A 22,772-nucleotide genomic window follows, 5' to 3' on the forward strand; every position below is an offset into this window, starting at 1 on the left:
ACGTAATCTAAAATACAGTTTTTATATCTTATATTTCTGAAACTGTAGTATTACAGAATCTGAAAATTGTGTATAATGAACACAGAAAAATACGAACCCAAATTTATGACCTTGAACCCATCCGTATGTGTTTTGTATCGTTCACTGAGGTGAACTCTAGAAACTGTGATGGTAAATAACTGATGGGTGTGTTATAACTTCATTGCTTAATTTAATTAACGGTAATATAAAAGCGATTTCCATGTTTTCAATTGTGTCTGTCTTTTAGATCCCGGTGACAGAAGGTGGGTTGGCATGTGGTGGGGAGGCTTTCTGCTCTGCGGACTCCTTCTCATACTGGTTGCCATCCCCTTTTATGCCTTCCCTAAGACATTACAGGTAAGAATGAGATATGAAATTCTTACAGCAGTGATGATGTTCCAGGATCTAATGCTGTGTGGCCTTATAGGTGGATACCACTCTTTTCAAGAAACATACTGTCCCACCCCATACTTTAACCCTGAAGATGAAGACAGTATTTTTCTCTGAAATATTTGCGTCTACTGTTGGGTCTGTATGTTGTGACAATCCAGAAGAACACCACCATCATTACAGATAAAATATTATTGCAATCATACTTTTTTTAATTATTTTAAACAGATCTCCTGATGTTAAGGCTGTAAGATAGGTCAATATTGTCAGGGTTTATAGAGCATGTCCTACTGTGCGCAAGAGTTAATGCAGAATTATAAATAGTGCTGATTTTTAATTAGTATTACTGGGTTTCTGTATGGTGTCCATTGTCTAGTATTCCAAACAGAACAATGTTTTAGAAAGTAGACCTGCTTTTGTTCTCTGATAAAATGGTGGTTCTTCTTTATTACGTCCCGCGCCGTAGCTGCACGGTCTGAGGCATCATGCTTCGGACCGGTCATACGGAATGCGCGTTGGTTTGAGTCCCAGAGAAAGAAATTTCTCATGAGATTTTCGACCGGTGTATGGGACCGGTGCCAACCCAGCATCGTGAGGAAATTGGGGAGCTACAATGAGTAGCGTAATCCGGTCAGGAAAGCTAGCAATGGCTGGGGGTTCATCGTGCTGACCACACGTCATCCTATATCTGGTTGGATGATCGTCCACCTCTGCTTAGGCATGTGAACGCGAGGCCTGCAGTCAAGCTAGTCGGCTCTGGCTCTCTGGAGCTGTTATGCCACGGATTTAATTTTCTTCTTCTTTATTACAGAGAGAGAAGGAGAAAATTCGACTGATGGAGAAGTCTCGTCCTGACCAGGTTCGTCCTACAAAGTCAACAGACAATGCTGCAGGACAAGGCCAGACCAATGATTCTGGTTATGGTAAAGATATTAAAGGTGAGTACCAGTACTGACAGTTGTTCATGAAGAAACAAATTTTAGCATGCGCGTTCTGAGAATGCTGAATGAAAAACGTTTTCTGTGTTTCTTAGTACACATTTCCATTTTGTTTATAACATAACTTGATAAAATGGGTGTTACAGAAATACATTTGGAGGGTGTGGATTGGATCAACTTGACTCAGGATGGGGACCGAATCTTTTGGCTCATTAAAAGGCTGTATTTTCTTGTCTAACAGAGTACTAATGGCTCTTGAAGGACAATGCTCCATGTAGTTAGTTAAATGTATAACATAACTACAACATTTTCTGAAATTCCCCTGATTTATTCTGGTGTTAAAATTGGTTTCTTACTTCTTGATAAGATTATAGGGTGTTTGAAGACAACGTAATGAGGATATATGTATCTGTGAAAAAGGAAACAACAGTCCAGAGTGGAGAAAAATTCATAATGGGGAACTTCATACTTATGATGCAATTTAACATTTTAGAGCGATTAATTCAAGGAGTATGAGGTGGTTGAGACATAAACCGCACAAAATTGAATAGATTCAATTGACGTAAGGTAGGTGGATGATCTGAACACGACAATGAACCTTAAGAGTTACATAATATAAAGCAAGAATTTTTTTTCACCTTTTCAAGAAATATTCAACATCTCTAACAGCAGTCTTGTCATATTTTGTGGCTTCATAATAATTGCTGAACCCATCAAGTCCAAGCTGCATTGTTTAGTGATATAGTGTGTTTGTGTTACTGGGCAGACATCCCCCGTTCAATGTGGCGGCTCGTGTGCAACTCTGTGTATGTGGTTACGTGCCTTGGTGCCTGCATGGAACTTATCATTGTGTCTGGGTTTGTTGTGTTCCTGCCCAAATACCTGGAGACACAGTTCAGTCTGGGGAAGAGCCAGGCAAGTGTGTTCACAGGTAAGAAGCATCACCATTGCCAACATTTCTGTGTCTGATTCACTTTACTCTGATACTCATTTAGAGTCTCAAACCAAGATCTTGGCTATCCTGACTGAAATTTTTATGATTCCTCTCAGTCTCCCCAGGAAAATGCTGTAATTGTACCTTTACTCTTTCCATCTGTCTTTCTTATGTCACAAACTACTTGACAAATTGTTTTGAAATTTCATAAGGAGTATTTGCATTAAAAGTAGTCAAGATAATTTTAATTTGCTTCATATGATCAGCCATAATTTAAACTCTTTGTGTTTGTGTCTTACTGTAAAGAGAATTTATAAAGCGATTGCATCAGCTGAACAGGTAGCCTTGAAAATATATTGGGGATAAGTACAGAAATATTATCAGGGATGACATTCAACATCTATGAAGTTAAATTAATGTTTTTGATTTTCTGTTTTCATTGATATCTTTATAATGTTTTAGAAGTATATACTGGTACTTAATTTTTAGTAATCCTATACTATGCATAGGGTGTTTCCTTTGTTTTCTAGGTTCAGTTGCAATACCTGGAGCATGTATTGGGATATTCATGGGTGGCTGCCTCTTGAAGCGGCTAGAACTTAGGCCTAAAGGAGCGGTACAATTTGTGCTCATCTCAAATACTATCTGCCTAGCGTGTTATGGCCTTCTTTTCTTCCTTGGTTGTGAAAATGTTAAGATGGCTGGCACCACTATTCCATACTTTAATAGGTTTGTCAGAATTATGTCAATAACTTACATATAATAAGATCCTTCAAGAAAAGTCTTTAAACCATTTGAACCAAATGCAAATGAAATAAAATCATGCAGAAAATTAATTACTTAAGATTGTTATGGTAATTAAATTAAGAAGTGGTAGATGAGTGAGTCATATACAATGCATACAACCTTTTTGATAGTCTTAAGGGAAAAGATTACATAGAAACCTAGATATAAAGATTTCTGTCTTCTGGGTCGTTGCGCTGTGTAGTCTGGTCGATGTTTACCAGCGTTTCAGAGGTCATACTGCCTCCGTCATCAGGGCGATTCATCGCCCTGATGACTACACGGCGCGACAACCCAGAAGACAGAAATCTTCATACTCACCGCTCCGAAAACTTCAAATCTTACAACCTAGATGAAGATAGGAAGGTAATTCCAATGGATATTAGCTTCTACGTCTGAACAAATTCAGGATAGTGTCTCATGTCAACATTTTTATGAACCTTTTGATTCCATAAAAGGAGAGAATTTGTATACCAGTATCACCTTTTTGAGGAAGACAGTGTGCATAAGTTAGTTAGCTAAAGACTTTAATGTTGTTTACAGTTCTAAACCAGAACCATTTCAAGTGAATCTGACAGCAGCATGCAATTTTGGTTGTGAGTGTCACATGACAGATGTGGAGCCAGTGTGTGGAAACAATGGGCTGACGTATTTCAGTCCTTGCCATGCTGGATGTACAGCCTTCTCTTCGAGATCTAATTATACCAACTGTGCCTGTATGTATTTTGACATTGTATTATTATTTATCCTTTTATGTATGTAGTATATTCACCTCTGCTTAGGCATGTAAACGTGAGGCCAGCAGCCAGCTAGTCGGCTTTGCTCTCTGGAGCTGTTACGCCACAGATTTAATTTTAATTTAAGTATAGAACTATCAGCTCTTTACAGAAAGAAGACAGGTATAATGGTGCAGAGATACTTTGTATGGCTTTATACTAGGTTAGGGGCTCCTCTGACTCCAGATTTTCTATAGCATTCCTCGGCCTGTCAAGGTGAGTGATTATTTAATGAGCTTAATGTTGACTCAGTTGTCCAGATTTTATTGAATTTCACTACGTCAAATAAATCAATCTACAACTTAAATATTACAGATGTTTTAGTGACCGAGATGAACCGTTACTGATTGTTTGCGTAGGTATTCATGGCAACTTCAGCTTGCTTTCAAGTGGCAGTAGCGGTCCATCTGCCGCAGCAGCTACAGCAGAGTTTGCCGAAGTAACGGTGGTTCCGGTGGCTACGGCTGGTCCGTGTAACTCCCCGTGCAGAACCATTTTTCCATTCCTCATTTTGCTGTTCTTCATGACCTTCATTGTTGCTGTTACCCAGATGCCACTACTAATGATTGTGCTCAGGTTTCTGCCATATCTATGACTAATTTATTGACTATAAAGTTGAAGAATTGTAACAGAATGTAATTTCTGACTATGTTGTGTGATTTCTGTTGCATAATTACTTTCAGGACAATAATTTTTATCTGAAATAAGTGAACATTAATTTCAATAAAATGTGCTGTTTACAAAAAATCATCATCATCAATGTACACCCAAAGACCTATTCTGACCATATAGGAATATAACAGGAAATGCATTTGAAGAACATGTGTACTCTTATTCAGGCATCTTATAATTCCCATTCTGTTCCGTATATGTGTGTGCAGCTCAGTGTAGACTTATTAGTATAATATATATGATATCCAACTGCGAGACATGTCAAACCAAAAAGAATGGGAAATTGGTGGAAAATAGTTTTGAGCATTGTCCAAATATCCACATGAACATAAGATACTTCTTGTTTCCTATCTTACTTTCTCAGGTCAGTAGGAGAAGAAGAGCGATCCTTTGCATTGGGGATGCAATTTGTGATATTCCGTCTGTTTGGGTATATACCTGCACCAATCCTGTTTGGAAACTTGATTGATTCTACATGTCTTCTGTGGAAAAGCACATGTGGGGAGAAGGGAGGACGGTGTCTTCTTTATGACATTGAACAGTTCAGATACAAGTGAGTTATCTATAACTTCTTAAAAGACTGACATTTTGAGAGCCATCCTGGATCTCAGAATGTAGGTGTTTGTATGGCCACCTGATGTGGTTGATTGCCCATGAAGAATTTATTGAATTTAGCTGCTGAGATAACTATAGATGATATATTAAAAGCTTCTGTCTGTTAAATTGTGTTCATGTCACTGTTTCACATATTCTGTCATTGGTAGGGCTTAAATAGTAGCCTGGCCATGAATTATACATACACAGAAATCAGCGGCAAGTCCTGCTCTAGAATTCAGGTCTTGTGGAAATACAATGTTATGAATTTCACACCACAAAGCTAAGTAGTAATATTTAAAGCGACATGACTTAACTCTGCCCCCTTGGTACGGCGGTGATGGTGGTACTGGTGGTCACCTTGGAAGAATGCTTTACAGAGGAGACGACCAGACACCGTCCCCCTAGGTTCAGCGGTTTTGGTGGTCAGGTTCAAAGAATCCATTTAAAGCGACATGACTTAACTCTGCACCCTGACCACCAAAACCGCTGAACCTAGGGGGACGGTGTCTGGTCGTCTCCTCTGTAAAGCATTCTTCCAAGGTGACCGCCAGTACCACCATCACCGCCGTACCAAGGGTGCAGAGTTAAGTCATGTAGTAATATTTGTTGTTGTTTTTATGTCCCTAAAACTTTTTTCATTTTCTTTTTTAACTTAGTGGTCTGGCTATGCACTACTCTATACACCAGGGCATTTGCCACTGACTGAAATTATGAATAATCGCCTCGCAAGTTATAATCAGACACTAGCAGAGAAATTGTAAATAACAGACTGAACTCCTACAGGAATTATTGAAGAGTGTTGCACTGACAACTTTTGCTAAAAATTGAAGGAAACTATTAGATAATGATTTTTGTATACTTGTGTTTATATTCATATATAAATCAATGTGAAATGTATTTAACACAATTTTACAATTACCTTTATAGTTTGAGGAATGCAGTTAATTGTGTAGTCACTGTGTATCCAACAACTGCTTAGCAATGCCATTTATGCACTCAAGAAAACATACAGACTTTAACTGAAATTGAAATGTAACCTTTGAAAAATAAGTTATCGTTTAAGGCACAAAACAGTCAATATATCAATAATTTTGTTCAAGATCAATACAAAATTCATTATGAGGAAGTCTGAATATTTAATTTTTTGTACTGTGTAGGTATGTGGGGATCTGTGCTGGCATCAAGATCCTTGCATTGGCTTTGTTCCTTGTGGACTGGTGGTTGGTGCGACGGCGACGTCAGCTTGAAGAGCAGGCTGCCTTGTCAGTTGGGGACTTAGTAGGCTCTATTATTAGTCTTGACAAATGTAAGTTTTATGCGAAAAAGACAACTTTTGACTCATGTCTAGCTGTATGGATATTCATCGGAAATGTTAGCATAATGTAGAGGAAATTACGTTACTACAGAGAGAGAAATCAATTTACGAAAAGTTTAGTGGTTCTCAGAAAGTTGGCAGAAATATGTATCACAACTTTTCAAGCTACTATGTAGAATTATTATAAACTTGATACAGTTTTTGTGCTGTTTAAAATTAAGGATGTCTTATCTGCCTGTCAGTCTGTTCAGCACATTTTATCTCCCAGACTACTTGATGGTCTTGGATAAAAAATGTTGTATGGGAAATTAGTATTTTAAGTCGTTAGGCCTGTTTCTGGTTCTGTTTTGTTAACCTTCTTTATCTGTGACATGAATTAATTTATTTTATTTTGTTAAATGAACAACCCATTTGAAAATCATTTTTACAGTGATTTATTTTTCCTTCAGTTATTTATATTTATCTTTCATCTTTATTTTATTTATTTAATGTCTCAGAAGGTATTAAATAGCATTGCAGTAGTGAAAAATGTTATTTTAACTTTTTTATTTTATTTTTCACCTGTAGCATTTAACGTTAGACAGTTTTCAGACCCATGATTAACTGTGATATTCCACACATTTTTGTTATATAAGAATGGATTCCTAATGTATGGTTTGTTTGTTGCACATCTACCAGAAATATTAAGAGTAACAAAAATAGTAATGATAATCAGGTGTGTAAAAACTGCTGTGAGTTTGGCCCACATGGGTATGGGTTATTCATGTTCATGAACTAACGCATGTCAAGGTGTTTGTAACTGTTCTACGAGGGTCGCTCATTAAGTAATGCCCCACATTTTTTTCCTCAGAACATATTTATTCAAGATGGCTCAAATTTAGTGACAATATAAATCAATGTTTCCTTTACACATACTATTTTTCCACATAGTCCCCATCAACTTGTACGGCTTTACGCCATCGTGGAACAAGTGCGTGCATGCCTTGCCGGTACCAGCTCTTGTCCTGTGCACGTAGCCATGTCCTCACTGCTTGAATCACGCTCTCGTCATCTTCAAATCTTGTTCCGCGGATAGCATCTTTGAGTGGCCCAAAGAGATGAAAGTCGGAGGGTGGATGGGGCAGCACCGTCCAACCCAATTTGGTGATTTCTTCCCGGGTTCTCAGACTTGTGTGAGGGCGTGCATTGTCGTGCAGGAGCAAAATTTCTGCTGGATGCTTGTGAGGCCGAACTCGTCGAAAACGCTTCTTGAGGGTTTTCAGGGTCCTGATGTACGCGTCTGAATTGGTGGTCGCACCTCTTGGCATCACATCCACAAGAATGACCCCATCACTGTCCCAAAAGACAGTCATCATGACTTTTCCGGCGGAGGGAGTTGTCTTGAATTTCTTCTTTCTCGGTGATTGAGGATGATGCCACTCCATTGACTGCCTTTTTGTCTCTGGCTCAAAGTGGTGTATCCAGGTTTCGTCACCTGTAATGATCCGGGACAGAAAGACCTCTCCCTCAGCATCAAAACGCTCCAACAATTCAGAAGAAATCGTTTTCCTTTGAATCCTGTGGTCTGCTGTGAGACTTCGTGGAACCCATCTTGCGCACACCTTCGAATATGCGAGAGCCTGGATAATTGCAATCACACTTCCATTGCTGACTGAAAGCTGTTGGGCCAATTGTCGAGTTGTGATGCGCCGATCCTCACGAATAATGGCATCCGCGCGGTTCAACATGTCTGGAGTGGTGGCTGTGGCAGGACGCCCAGAGCGCGGCAGATCACGGAGCTCGGTTTCTTCACTTCCTGAAGCTTTAACTCTCTTAGCCCAGCGACCAACGGTGCTCCTATCGACTGCACAGCTTCCATACACAGCACACAAACGTTTATGAATGTTCACCACCGTTTCTTTTTCAGCAACAAGGAATTCAATTACAGCTCGTTGCTTGTAACGAGAGTCGTTCACAGACGCCATTTTAACAGTTCACTACAGCTCCGCTATCGGTTGGAATCATTTGAAACTCCGTACACGAACGCGGGAAACATCAAATCTCAAGCATGTAAAAGTACACTTTTCTATCTTCATTATTGGCTGAGAAAAAAAATGTGGGGCATTACTTAATGAGCGACCCTCGTACAATAATTTTCATAATTTATACCTTCTTGTATAACCAGTATCTCCCACAGTCAAGTTTGATCCCCATACTAAAATTAATTTTATTTTTATTATATTCAGTGTTTGAGGAGCGACCTTCAATTGTCCAGTCAGATAATCCAAAATCCATGTCAGTTGGTCCATCAAGCCCAGCCTCAGACCCGCCTACAACACCGTCCGAATCAACAGATGCCTCAGATCAGCATTCTGTGCAGTCTTCATTACAGCAGAGTTTGCAAATGAAGACATCTCATTCGATTGAATCACGGTCTAAGGTAATGTTTATACGGTCAAGAAATGAGCAACTGGAAGACAGTCTACACAGTGATAGTGTAAACACATAATGACAAAATATATAGTGTAAATAAATTAATAATTTTACGTTATAGATTGCACTCTGCACACAACCTCTTTATTTTGAACAACTCGGAAGCATTTAACATTAATTTCATTTAATTAATTTTATAATTGTATTTCCATCTTTAAATGCTCCCTGTATTTGTTACTTAATATGGGACATCTTATTACTTAATAGAATGTAGTAGGAGATGTACTAGTCATGACCCACATTTTAATGTGCTTAATAGTTTAAAAATAAGCCACTCACCTGCTACTTCCAGGCAGTTTGAAGGTGGATGAGGAATTTAGATGCATTACTCAAACATGTCTGTTTATTTCAGTTGTAGCAGACATGTAATGAACAGTATCCAAACTTTCATTTTGTTTGTTTGTTTGTTTGTCTTCTTCTTGTGTGTGTGAAAGTGGTGACTGGGTCTGCAGTAGTAGCACACTAATGGCGTAAGTAAATAATTTGGAGGAGGTAAAGATAGGAAAATAAAACTGAACAGGATAATGGTAGACTGGGCTGAATATAATACTGTGGAAGAGTGCTTTACAAAATGTGACCATGTTCATCTGTGATGGAATTAGTGAGATGTGCATGTAACCATATTCATTTCTTAATGATACGTGTCGAATCTTTAAGCTATGTTTGTGATATTCAGTTTTGTGAGAACTGTTACGATGGAGGATTTCAACATTTCATCTTTAATGTAGAATAATGCTGACAATCTCCTACAGAGTTAGACCAAGATACATATATTATACAGATATATTTTCTGAGACCCTTTTGAAATGGTATGGAGTTTTAAAGTGTGATGGACAGTACACTTCAAAATGCTACTTCCAAAACAATCTTGTAATAAATATTGCTTAATGAATTGACATTATATTTTCTGATTCTTGGATGCAGTGGTAATGTCAGCAGATTACCAAGTCCCACTGGTTGATTTCTATCCAATAAATGGTAAGTCCAGTTGATGGCTACTTTTTGGCCATTGGACAGTTTTTGTTTGATAGAATTTTTTACTATGAATAAAAAAAAGAAATACAGAGATTAATTTTTATAATGCTCATAACAGACCAATTAGGTTGAATATTGCGAAGGATAATGATGATATGGTCACTTTAATACTTCTTTCTTGGAAATATAAGGAATAATGCAAGTAAAGTTGCATGCATCCTTAATGTGTTTATTTAGGTGGAGGCAAGCGCTCAGCTTCACTGTCTCCCCAGGTTAATTTAATTATAGAACTCTCATATATGCTGTGATCACAACCTTCCTTGTTTGTACCTGCTGACCATTCAAGAATATCTTCTCATCTCGTTCAACACTGTATAAACTCTGAAATATTTGTTTTCCAAGCTACGATTTGAATCATAGTGTGTTCTTTCTGTGCCATCCTGTTCATAATTACAAAGAGACAGAGTTTGGGACCTGCTGCCATAATAGTTCTTGGAATGTGCACCTCTGCATCCTTGCAACTGTTATTGCTGTTCTTGATATTGCACAACTTTAAGATGTACTTGATTATTAAAGTGAGTAATGTATCTTGGTATTTCTGGGTTTCTGAATCTTGTCCATCATCTAGTATTGCAAACAGAACGCGACATTTCAGAGACTGGGACTACTTCTATTCTCAGGTGGAAAGTTGAAGTGGGCTTGTTAAAGTTAATGTCACTTACTAGAATAATAGACCCAGTTTAATCAGTACTCTCTGAAATATTATCTTCAGAATACTAAATGATGGACAAGTCAAAAAACCTAGTAGTACTCTTTGCAGTATACCAACATCAGAACACTTCAGAATTAATAATGAGTCTCATGACTATTCTGACTGGTGATACTTGCGTCAGTTTTTTATAATCTCTCCAGGAGATTCTGAATTGGTACATCAAAATAGGATACAGCCACTACTTTCATTATCTTATTAATAAAATATCAAGATTTATAAAAATTCACCACTTTCAAAATGAACGTGTGAATGCGCTAATATTTATAATACTTTTTGAAATCTCTTACACAAGCATTGGATATAATTGTTGTAGGAAGATTTACATCATGGATGCATTCCCAGAATATAAGCACAGATATGTAAAGCACTCGGTTACTCGATTCTTAGCTACACTTACTGCTCAAAATGACATTGTGCTGAATGGGAATTTTGTAACATAATTTATTCCCCTGTTAGTTATCAATATCACAGTTAAGCAATGCAAGTTGAAAAGTGTAAATAATATATTACCTGAAGTTAATTTTTGTTTCAGGCTTTTATAGGTTATGTGAATATAAAACTTCTTGATGCTCTACTTTAAAAGTATATTTTAGGGCTACAAAAATTGCTTGTAACATATATATAATAGGTAATATTGAGGGTGGTTTTCTGAGTGACATGCCTATTAACATAATCAAGATTTCTGCCTTTAACAATAGATGTGGGTCATTGTACAGTTGGTCTTCATCTGTCTTCTGCTGCCAGAAATATGTTAATTATGAGTTTCCACTAAACTGTAGTTTTCCCAAATGCTACTGAACAGCTTATTGTTCATTACTACATATATCAAAACATGTGCATAAAATTTCCAGATAATTGATATCTCATCAGAATTTCTTTATTGATATTTAATCTTTAACCTCCTTTCAGAGTAAAAACTTTCATGTAAATTGTTATTTTATTATTGTAACTTGTGGACGTTTTCACGTTTCCTTCCTTTGCCCTAGTAACATCTTTAACTGTGTCATTCTCCGATAGATCTTGTGGTATATGGGAGGAGAATTCCTTCCATGTGTTGGCTCCAGTTCCCAAGACATTGGGATAATGCAAAGTAACTGTTTATTTGTGAAATAATACTTAAAGTGTGGGTTTAGAGTATGTTTAAATTGGAGTGGGAGAGAGTTTACTTAAGACCATGAAAACTAATTGATAATGTACAAGATATGTAAAAATCCTTTTTACTGTATAGTCTACATACTAAATCTTTTTAATGAACTTTTAACTAAGACCCCTGGCACAATCTGAAATGATGCATACATCCAAGTTGCTTCCAATTTAAGCTAACTTTAAATCACTAAACATGTAGAAAAGAGGAAAGACTTGTAACTAAACGTAGATATAAAATAACGTAGTATATTTCACATTCAGTCTAGAATGCTTTTACTGTACATTCAAGTGTAGAAAAGGAATGAGGATATATATATATATAGATATATGGTCATGCGTATGAGTGTGTGTATGTGTAAAAATGTGTGGATTTTTTATGACTCAAATATTGTGAATATTTTCATTGGAAGAAAATGAAAGATATTTTAAATATGTTCATTGTTGATCTCAAAACTCAGATTGTCAATTCAATACTAAAAATATACTAAAAAGCTGTGACATGCTGTGACAAACGATTAATGAATTTATGATGGATTTTTTTTTTTATAAATGAAAATTTGATGATGATAAACATCAATGTTAGACTTTAATGGTAAAGTTGATGTATTTCTTAAAGTTATTGTATATTTGAACCTTTGTTTCTCATTTAAACAGTTATAATATTGGGATCTATCTTACAGTGTTTTAAAGAAGTAATTCTTTTATGTTAATTTGGTTTTGACATATTTATGGAATAATTATAATTGTTTTATTTGCATTGTCATAAATATTGTACAGATTTCTTCCAATTTTGGGCTGTGGTCTCCAGAAACCAAGTTTTATTGCTGGAGAGTGGCCATTATTGAAGAATATCCAAATTACATATTTGTTAGAATGTGGAACAGTATCTTGACTGCAGGAAATCTACGTTTAGTTTTCAGTTTTATGTTTGATTAGTGGAGTTAGGCGTTGAAATTTTCTGTTATGATATATATTTAAAAAATGCTTGCAGATTATGTGTAAAACTTTTTCATAGGTTAAAAAGCATACATAGAGATTATGAGAATTTAAAGTTACATTTGATAAATTATGCATGGAAATAGTTAAATAAATTGAATGATTATAATAAATGCAATGATTGTTAATTTATAAATAATGATAGTTCATCATATAAATTGGAGTATTAGAACATCAGTAGGTGTCACAAGTTCTCTGCAGAATATCTTTGTTTTAATTTGGAATGAAGATTCTTCTCCATAATTGCAAAATCTGTGAGGTGGCAATCCTGCTTCTGGTCTGTTAATTTGTATGTATAATATTGATCTGAGTCAAATCCACAACCAGAAGTAGCCCTCGTAACTTAGAATACCTCAGGTAGAATCTTGTAATGACCATGTAAATCATTCCTAATTACTTTGTAAGTACATTTAAAACTCTGCTTATTTCTACACAGATAACACCCTTGTATTTAATGCACCTCAAGAATTTTACTCTCCCAGATGGACAGAACACTTAAACACTTTGTTTCAAATAGAAGACTGTTGAATTTTACCACCATCATTACTACAAAAATAATGTTATTATTTGAGCTGTAAATAGCACAAAATACTATACACTCACAGAAAGTATTTATATATCACATTAAAATGCGCAATGAATAGATAGTTTTATTATAAATAAGATATGTAATTATTATATTTGTTGGGAAGTTGATGTTTCTGAACTGATTGGTAGGGGGAAATTTATTATTAAAATTTTTATAAATATATAAAATTTGAAAGAAGCTGATTGAAGCATAAAATTTTGTTTGTAGATATCTTTTATAACAAAATATTCTTTCCTTGTATTTTCGGAAAGCACTTATCTGGGTTTAGTTAACCCCCTCAAAAATGTAAACTTATTTTGGATTAACGTATCGTTACTTTCACGACTGTGTTAATTTGACTTTATTTAAAGAAATAAAGTAGAGTAACTGCTAACAATTGAAATGCAAATAATTGAGAAGCAATATAATATTTTTTACAGGAATGAATATCAACTACACAATGAGACAATGTGGGTAAAATATGTAAGGACCACTTGAATATTTAACTGCAGTCTTAAACAAAACTGTTGATGTTCTATGTCCTTTTTTTATTTCTGGGAACCATAATTTCATAAAATGACATCTCACTGTAATTAACTTGTTGATTTAAAGGTAGGTGATTATTTGTCTGAAGATGCCTTGGTTGCTGCAAAAATATGTATGAATAGTTATTTTACAATGTTATTGTTTTCTTTCTTCCAAATTGTTGCAGAGTTTGTAGATACAAGAAGCTGTGTGAAGGAAATGACTACCACATTCTGTGTAATCATCATTTGTAACAGGAAAATCTGAAGATGGAATGATAGAGCTACTTTATTTTCTTAAGTAGCATTATATTGCCTGTGTCAGATTTACTGTGATGTTTGATTTAAGTTTACATCATGAAAAACGTGCACTAATATCTCATTTTATGATACTCGCTCAACAAAATTTAAAGTTCATGCAAATGACAAGTAGTACTCATTCTTTGGTACATAAAATTAATAGTTGATACAGTGAAAACATTCAGATCTCTTCATTTGTCTCTGTTTCTGCCCATCGTCTTCTGAACCCCATGCTGAAGCAATCGTGTGTTTGTGTTGATTTCTCTCAAAATATATATTCTGCATTATTTTACATAATTTGTGTTCCCTTTTCCCTTTACACTTTGTTTTAATGGAAACTTTATTTCAAATAAAGTTACTGTAGCTCTAATTGTTACCATTCAGTTAAGAGGAATAAATGTTTAATGGATTTTCAATTAATAAATGTCTTTTAGAAATCTGTCAGTTTTCTAAAGTGAGGTGGTGTAGATAATGTAATGTACCTTTGTCAGATTTAATTTCAGGTGGTATATTAAAAGATGAATTTAGTTCTTTCAGCACAGATTTATATTTATCTTATAAATCATGAATGAAGGGAAACACTTCACTGTGAATAAGAGTGCACATTTTTATATTTTCTTTCTTGAATTTCAGTTCTCAGATGGACGATTTTCTTATATTTAGGTAAATAAGCTACAAATCCTGTTTAGAAATTATCCTTGAGCAAGCCACTACAATCTGACATTAAATATTTGTACTTAAGTACACAGATATTAATTTATAGTATAAAGAACACTATGACATAAATACTTTTGTTTATTTATTATCCATATTTACTACTGTACCTTTATTTATGCTTTGTAATCAAGTGATGAATATGGATGGCACAAAATGAACTGAACGTTGTACACTGCATAGAATATTCTAAAACGAACAAAATGTGTGATCATTTGGCATTAATTTAGAAATGTGCTCCACAAATTGCATGATTTTTTCAGAGTAACAACCTTGTGCCTGAATTTGCTTACAGCAAAATACAATTTCCATCTCAGAATTTATACATCAGTTGATTTGTGCACAGATATAAAATATTTGCTTATGTAGTGCAGAAACAGAATTTCATGCAACTTTAAATATATGCAAAAGTTAGAAGAGATAATATAAAGCTTTAATGGCTGTGTACAGAAAGAGTAAAATATGTTAAATATTTTGTCCCAATACAATACAAAGGTGAGATGCTCTTGTATACAGTTTATGTAATGAAGTAATTAAATTAGCACATTCAGTATTTGCCTTATTGAAATTTCATCTGCCATAATTATAATTGAAACATAAGTATAGTACTGTTTTAATGCATAGTAGCATATCATAATTAGTTTGAATTGTACTGGATATGTATTGTATGATAGAAAAACTACTTTGAAGATTACTAGTTTCAGTTAGTTGAGACTACAAAAATACAAACAAAGAGACTCAATAAAAGAACGAATTATGGTAACACAGTGAATGTAATTCTTAATAAACTGTTTGAGTGCCTCTAAAACCACACATTCACTGGCTTCAAATATTATTTCCTTCTATCCTAATTACAGAGTTTGAGTTTGTTCTACATAGTTGTTTGTCCAGTGTAGTCCCTGGTTATTATAGGGTCATACAATATTTTGCAGTCACCTTTGACTTCTTTTAACTAAAGGCAGTCAGAGAAAGAGCTCATTCTCCTAATGGGTTGTTGTTCCTTACTGAAGTTCTTACCATCCTTTTCATGTGTCATAATATTTTGAAAATAAATGCTGTATATCTGCTGTGAAACTGAATACCAGACAGTTTGAACAGAAAAGTCATTAAAAAAATCTCTGACCATCAGCCGTGTCAAATAGTTGAAACATGCCGACATTTCTAGGTCCATCTCTTTCTCACCGTCGGGGCTATTCATCCGCAAGTTGTAACCATTATTAATGACATTTCCGGCCTACAAGGGAATACTGTCATTTATAGGCTGCCTGGTACAAACGGTTATTAAAGGTAATGAGGCTGAAGGCTTTTAGAAATAAATGTGTCTTAATATTATAGGCCATACACACAGTTTTGAGGGAGAAGCTAATATTGTGTAAGAATGTGAAATCTAATCCTCCAGCCAATCAGACAACGACATGGTTAATATTGTATGTGACGTCATTTCCTCCAGTCACCTAACCCGTTCGTCGTCCATCTTGGCTCAGTTACCAGTTGGTCTTGTTAGGCGGTGGTAGTGTGTTTTTCTGTGGTAGTACGGATTACGGCTCTACCCGTTCAATCCGTATTCAATGTGTATGGCTCTTGTGGTAAGTGGATCATGGTTTTAATTGTACCCAAATATTAAAATTATAACGCTATAAGTGACCTACATACTATTTAAAATAAATGTGGAATCTAAAGGGAGTGGAAGCCAGTTTATGCATTGCATGCTGTAGTTTATAAAGACCCGAAATAACTGCAGCAAAATACCAAAGAAAATCGAATTTACTCATGTACTTATATTGTGTAATTAGATATATGTTGTACTGACCTTTTTATGTAAGCTGTTGGTTGTAGCCTTTCTTTTTTCTTGCTATCCAAAATGTCAGCCACCCAGTCTCTCGAATCAATTCCGTCGGTGGATTTTAGTGTTTGCATTTGGTTTTGACGGTTTGTTTGGAAAAACGGTAGAGTAACAATTTCACCGTTTGTTAGAATAAGTAGGAGTTGGGCTTCCAAACATCGGTGTAGTAACATTGAATTTCTGGAGTTAGAATACACTTGGTTTATCCCAGGATGCAAACTTTGAACGTATTCTAGGAAGTTGTTAACGTTCGGATACTTATAAATTAGATACGGTTTTATAAATATAGATAACAGGCTAGTAAACGAATTGGTTTCTGTGCTTAATTGAGTGGGATTTAAAATAAAACTGGTAATTAGATTCTGGATTACAGAGTTTTTGGACTTCATCCATCGTCTGGTATTCTAAAAAGACTAGCAATTCTAAAACTGGATGTTTTCGCCCTCAGGTGTAAGCATCCACCCAGCTGGGTCCGTTTGAAAGAGTTGACCTCAATTACTGAACTGTTTAAGTTAGTTCTTTCAAACGGACCCAACTGAATAGGTGCCCCTATTCCCTGCACACGATTACGAAAACCGACCCAGATTTCGAAACGTTTGTAGCAAATGAGGTTCTGACGGCAGTGAGTACGAAGAGGATGTCTTCTGGGTAGTTTACCGACGTTTCAGTGGTATTCATCACCCGAATGATGGCGGCAGCAAGGACCACTGAGACGTCGTCAAACTTCTGCCAGACCACACGGCACTACAACCCAGAAGACGGCCATCTTCGCACAATTTTATTCTCAGTCTGGGCCACATGCCCCGCCCTTCGTATCTTCATTTCAGTAGACAACTCATCATTTAATCTGACCATGGAAATCGGCATAGTAGGCTTGTCCTGTTTCTGTTATGGGCCTGCTAGATTTGGCTTCACCTTATATGAATAATCCACCAAAGTATTGTACGTAGTCCCTTTTATTTTCGACAATCGGTCGCTGAGTCACTATTTACGTTAATTCCTTAGGTTCACGTGATTTGACTCACCAGTACAAATGCATGGACACGTCATTTTTGAATCTTCGCTTTGGACTTTGGTTTAAAAGGCATTTACTGCTCGCAAACGGTTATGAACCAAACCCTCGGGGGCGGCGGTGGTGGTGGTCAGTGGCCCATTATTTGCTATACTGCCACATACATAAATAGTGTAGACATTGTACCGTGATATTGACAGAAGTAATCTAATTGTGACTAAAGTACACCAAACTTCGCGGCCGAGTGGTCCTGGTACAGATCGTTTGCCCGGATACCGACAATCCTGATTGTATCTGGGATGTTGCGCCCTCGACGAGTTTATATATGTCTCTATTTTTCTCTTATAAAAGGCTCGCATACAAGAAATCGTGCCATAACATATTTAAGATTTAGAGTTTTGCGTTAAAACATTTGCCAGGGGTAGGCTATATTTTTATGCGGCCCGTCACGTGATTTGGGTAGTAGCCAATGCGAGAAGAACACATTTTCCGCTACCACGAAACATTAACATAAATATTTGAAACAAGGGCAAACAATCCCATGCGAATTGAATGAATCTTTTATTAGGTGTGGGCGTATAGTGTTAAAATCGTGTTGTTGCTTAGAGACAGTGTTCCGTTGTTCAGACCATATGAAATTTGGCAAAATTTGAAAATTACTTTGGTGCCAATAACTGAAGTCTTTGTCAGATTAACATTGTCGAGAAACCAGAACTGTCTGCAGTAAATTTAGTTGTGGTGAAATACATATTTTATCACTTTTGAAGATAAGAAAGTTAGGTTTCGCGTATTGTCTACGATGCGATTATATTTCGGTCCTTGACATTTGGGTAGCCAGTGCGGCCCGCGGCAGCGATAAGCTTGCCGACCGACGGGTTTGCGACTGTGTACACGGGATTGGAATGAAGGCCCTCAATAATTCTTTGCCTGTGATTTCAACGAATATTGAGAATTGGGACTCACTTTAATTTTTGTACGTTTTTGGATGAACTTGCACTATAGTGGAGAATGAACGAACGTCGTGTGGAGGTCACTCAACTGCATACCGCACATCTCCATGGCAACAGAGGCTGCAGACTTGCACCCTTCATGTCTTGTGGGATGTTTCATGCACACTTTTGCAGTGATAGGCACACACGTGCATAACATAAAATTGACACACGAGACGGATTGATAAGAGAATTAATGCTGAGCTTACGCAGATTAATTATAGGTATAGTACAGGGTGCCGCTCAGAATTGTACCAATTACAAAATGATTTATTTCGTAAAGTAACAGCGAGACACTAACGCATGCGCACTTGGTGGTGTGACATGTTAAGCCGATACTACAGCTGTTATCAAGTGTTTTTGGTATCTCCAGTACGATGCACTCGCAAGTAGCGATTATTTGTAGACGCAGGTCAACTTCATCCATTACTTGCTTTTAGTAGGCAGTGTCCTTTGTGTACCTCCCAAAAAAAAATATTGATGTTCATAATATCCATCTTTATTATTATGCCATTTACGTTTTTTGGAATAAATATACATGTCGGTTAATCCAAAATTTATTAACTATGTGTAATCATTACTTATTTATATTTTTATATGTAATTATTTCACAGTATCCAAATCAGCTTCCCGCGACCCAAAGATCCAACTGCATATGGAATATGACCGTCGTTTACAGTGGATATGAACTGAGAAAACATTAGATTTAAAATAAAACTGGACATCAGTAATTATCTAATTATTAAAATTTATAAGCCATTTAATAGCTATGTGGTTCCCGTTTACTTTTCATAAAAATGCATAGAACAACAATAAAAGTAAAGTGGTTGTGTTACTCTCCATCTGCATTTAGTAGATATTTGTCTGCCCGACCCTAATGAAGAAAACGAAAACTGAGACAAATTTTTTATCTCATTATAATACGAGGTGAAATTTTCGTGGCCTCCGCGGCACACGAGTTGTGTATCTCTGGACCAATGGAATGCAATGTAATATCTGAGACGTCCAGGAATATGCCCTGTTGACCTCGCTAATATTACATCATGGCTATTTACAGTCGGAACAGTTCTAGGAAAATACACGTTTTGTTTCTTCGTTATCTCTTAATTATTCGTTCAAAACAAAATAGAAATTAGACATAAGGTGCCAGCATCAGTTGTTGTTGAGCCAGTTTCTAGTCTTTGTTGCGTTTTTGTTTAATACTTGTAACATTTTCTAGTTATTATGGGACTTCTGTAACGTAACATATTCCAATAAATTAAATAAAAGATGGACCCTTTTCATTGGATGTTTGGGAATCACGATACTAGCCGAGACTTGTCTTTGCTTTATTCGGGCAGTCTACGATTGGCGTCGTATGGCATTCGGATTCTTGTGTCGACGTCGCGACGACATGCTAAGATATTATATCGGATCGCCCTAACGACATTTCTCCCCCCCCAAACATGCACCGATATTTGCCACTTGCACCACCGCGTTGCCGAAACGTCTTACACTTCGTACGTACAAGGGAATATTCACCTGCTCTAAAATAATGCGTGCATGGGAAGACATTTTGAAACATACGTTGCTCGTTCTGTTCATGTCGCATATTTTTCATAAACAAGTGCCTACGGAGCAGTTGACCGAGACATGTCGTATTAAAAGGGTACAGAGTTGTGTTAAAGTGGATTCTGTTGTATAAAAGTATCTCATGGTTCAATAACCCTGAGTTAGCGTGAAGATAATGATCCGAGGAAATAATATGCCTGCTGGCAAGGTCGATTTCGATGGGGTAATTTAGTGAAGATAAAAAATTTAGAGCTTCGAGGCATCGTTGCTTGAAAATTCCTTTCAAGTATTGTTTAGTACAGGATTGTAATTTTATTTCAGGCAGCAGAAACATTATTGAATATTTGCATGTTTGTATGTGAGCTGGCATGTCCACGAACTTCTAATAGATTCAAGTTTCCGAAGTAAAAAAAAAAAACCAACCCCAACATTGCACACACTTTTGAGGTGGTTCAATGCATTCCGTAACAGTAAATCTGTTTATCTTAAGATCCATGTCCTTGAAATATCTCCTGGGTTCAAAATAATTAATTGAAAGTTTCGTAAGTGTAATTCTTTATGGTGGAGTGGGGCTGTTTGTCCGATCGACACACTTGTGACTAATAAATGAACACATGATAATGAAGCATGTAAACCAGTGAAGTGATAATTTGGAAAATGTGCGAACTGTTTTTCAAAATGGGACGTGTGTCCCATCGGCCATTGCGTTTCCTGAGGTGCCGTGATGGCTGGATGATAAGTGCAAGTAATCTTGTACTGGTCATTAAGTTAAGTGACGGCTGTGTTGACGTATAGGCCTTCACTTATCTGGAAAGGAAGTGACGTTAATTATGGTTTGTGTAGGTTAGTAATTCGTAGGATTGAAGATACGCGAGGACCGAAGGGCCAGTTGGTGGAAGTGCACGTGCCAGTATCGTATGTTTTTCGCCATGCATTTCGCAAACTGACGTCACTGGCACGAGGAAGTGATTGGGCATGTGGGCGTCTCGGAGGCATTACGCCGTGCTACTTTGTGCATACTTTCTTGTACAGAAGTACACGTGGTTAGTTGCTAACAGAGTTTACCTTACATCTTTGTCTGGACTTAAACAGTAGACCACTGCTTTGTTATAGGCCTGATAAGGGAATTCTGTCGACCACTTCAGGTACTGACAAAACCCAAGATCGTTACTCATAGGATGGGTATTTCCCTTGAAAGTTTTGGCTCTTAGAATGTTCTTGTTTGTGAAGATTATTTCAAGAAGCATGCCTTACTATCTCCCCTATTTATCGCTAAAACTTGTGGTGTTTTTCGAAAGAGGTTACAGGTTAATCGGTTATGGAAGTGTTCAACATGTTTTATAAAAAAAACACACTGAAAGTTTAGAAATGGTAAAACAGTCATGGATTTGCGTGGCATTCATTAGCATATTTTCACATTTTATCCCCAGTATAAATACTTCTCTTGGTCACAGAACCGGACATTCTGGGCGTGGGAATTTACAGATACACGAATTACGAGTATTAAGTGACAACCATTTAGATTGAACACTTAGACCTAATATCAGTTTACTGGTTGTTCTTCAGATAACGTTTTGAAACTGAAATCCATCTAAATTACATTGTCCCACGGAAAGTAACGCTGGCCTACATAAGGAATCTGCATAATTGCATGGTGCACTATCATATTTCGAAAGATGAAAGTTTGACGAGTAATTCCCTGAATATATAAAATCATGCATACAAACAAAATTGTTAACACTTTGAAAAGACTTTTAGTGCGAAGCGCGTTTCGACCTCAAGAGGTCATCATCAGTCACGAATTAAAAATTGAGGCCTACAAGTGAAAAATCTTTTTCGTTCTTTAATATTTAATTCTCTGCATGTCGGAACAGTACATTTGTAACCTGTATGAGTATGAGAAGACTGATACAGCTAACCGACGATCTTAAACAAGGATAGAAGATGAAGTTCCAGGAATTAAAACGAGAAGCCGAGAATGGGGACAACTGGAGAGTTCTTTTTGGGCAGAGCAATGGACCTGTCGTCAGACAGAACACTGAATAATAATAATAAAGGGTGTGAGAGTCCTAGTTAACGCGGCACTGGAAATCTGAACGTTGGGATGTGGGGAAAAACGAATACAAATCGTCAATTGTTCTTATTCTTCATCGTGTGAAACATCCCTCGGATTTATCTCGACCTTTTCGACACGTGTAAGATAAGAGCTTCCACTGTGCGCATCCGGTGTAGCCAGTTTGAGTCTTGAGTTTCCTCTTGTGGAGGAAATGTTACACAAGTAAATTTTTGTCTGACTGAACTGAGACAACATGTATCGACCCCTGCTGACGGCGCTGTCAACTTTTACATTTGAATTAAACGCTGATTCCGAAAGCAGTTCCACCCAACCGCTGGTCTGTATTTTGGAAACTGATTTCACATTCGGATTCTTGTAAAAATAGACGTGAGATCGAAACCCGTTGGCGTGGAATATTTAATTTTGTT

General features: G+C 36.6%; 2 protein-coding genes across 13 annotated transcripts in view; both read left to right on the forward strand.

Moving 5' to 3' along the window:
* The window catches only part of Oatp30B (Organic anion transporting polypeptide 30B), a 48,302-nt gene extending 32,594 nt beyond the window's left edge, over positions 1-15,708 (forward strand). For all 10 annotated transcript variants that reach the window (XM_087342677.1, XM_087342682.1, XM_087342684.1 and 7 more), the window contains 9 exons: positions 269-378; positions 1,223-1,349; positions 2,116-2,280; positions 2,814-3,012; positions 3,610-3,782; positions 4,202-4,418; positions 4,879-5,067; positions 6,269-6,417; positions 8,652-15,708. In XM_087342677.1, coding sequence (XP_087198803.1) covers positions 269-378; positions 1,223-1,349; positions 2,116-2,280; positions 2,814-3,012; positions 3,610-3,782; positions 4,202-4,418; positions 4,879-5,067; positions 6,269-6,417; positions 8,652-8,914 — 1,592 coding nt within the window. In that variant the 3' untranslated portion in view covers positions 8,915-15,708. The remainder of the gene's footprint in view (positions 1-268; positions 379-1,222; positions 1,350-2,115; positions 2,281-2,813; positions 3,013-3,609; positions 3,783-4,201; positions 4,419-4,878; positions 5,068-6,268; positions 6,418-8,651) is intronic.
* Positions 15,709-16,352: 644 nt separating this feature from the next.
* The window catches only part of PRL-1 (protein-tyrosine phosphatase 4A family member PRL-1), a 46,365-nt gene continuing 39,945 nt past the window's right edge, over positions 16,353-22,772 (forward strand). For all 3 annotated transcript variants that reach the window (XM_022060017.2, XM_022060019.2, XM_022060018.2), the window contains exon 1: positions 16,353-16,479. The gene's annotated coding sequence lies outside the window, so the exon portion shown is untranslated. The remainder of the gene's footprint in view (positions 16,480-22,772) is intronic.

This window comes from Zootermopsis nevadensis, unplaced genomic scaffold (assembly GCF_977971745.1).
Source record: "Zootermopsis nevadensis isolate Lab colony 2312 unplaced genomic scaffold, Znev_1.0 Znev_ptg000003l, whole genome shotgun sequence".
Lineage (NCBI taxonomy): Eukaryota > Metazoa > Arthropoda > Insecta > Blattodea > Termopsidae > Zootermopsis > Zootermopsis nevadensis.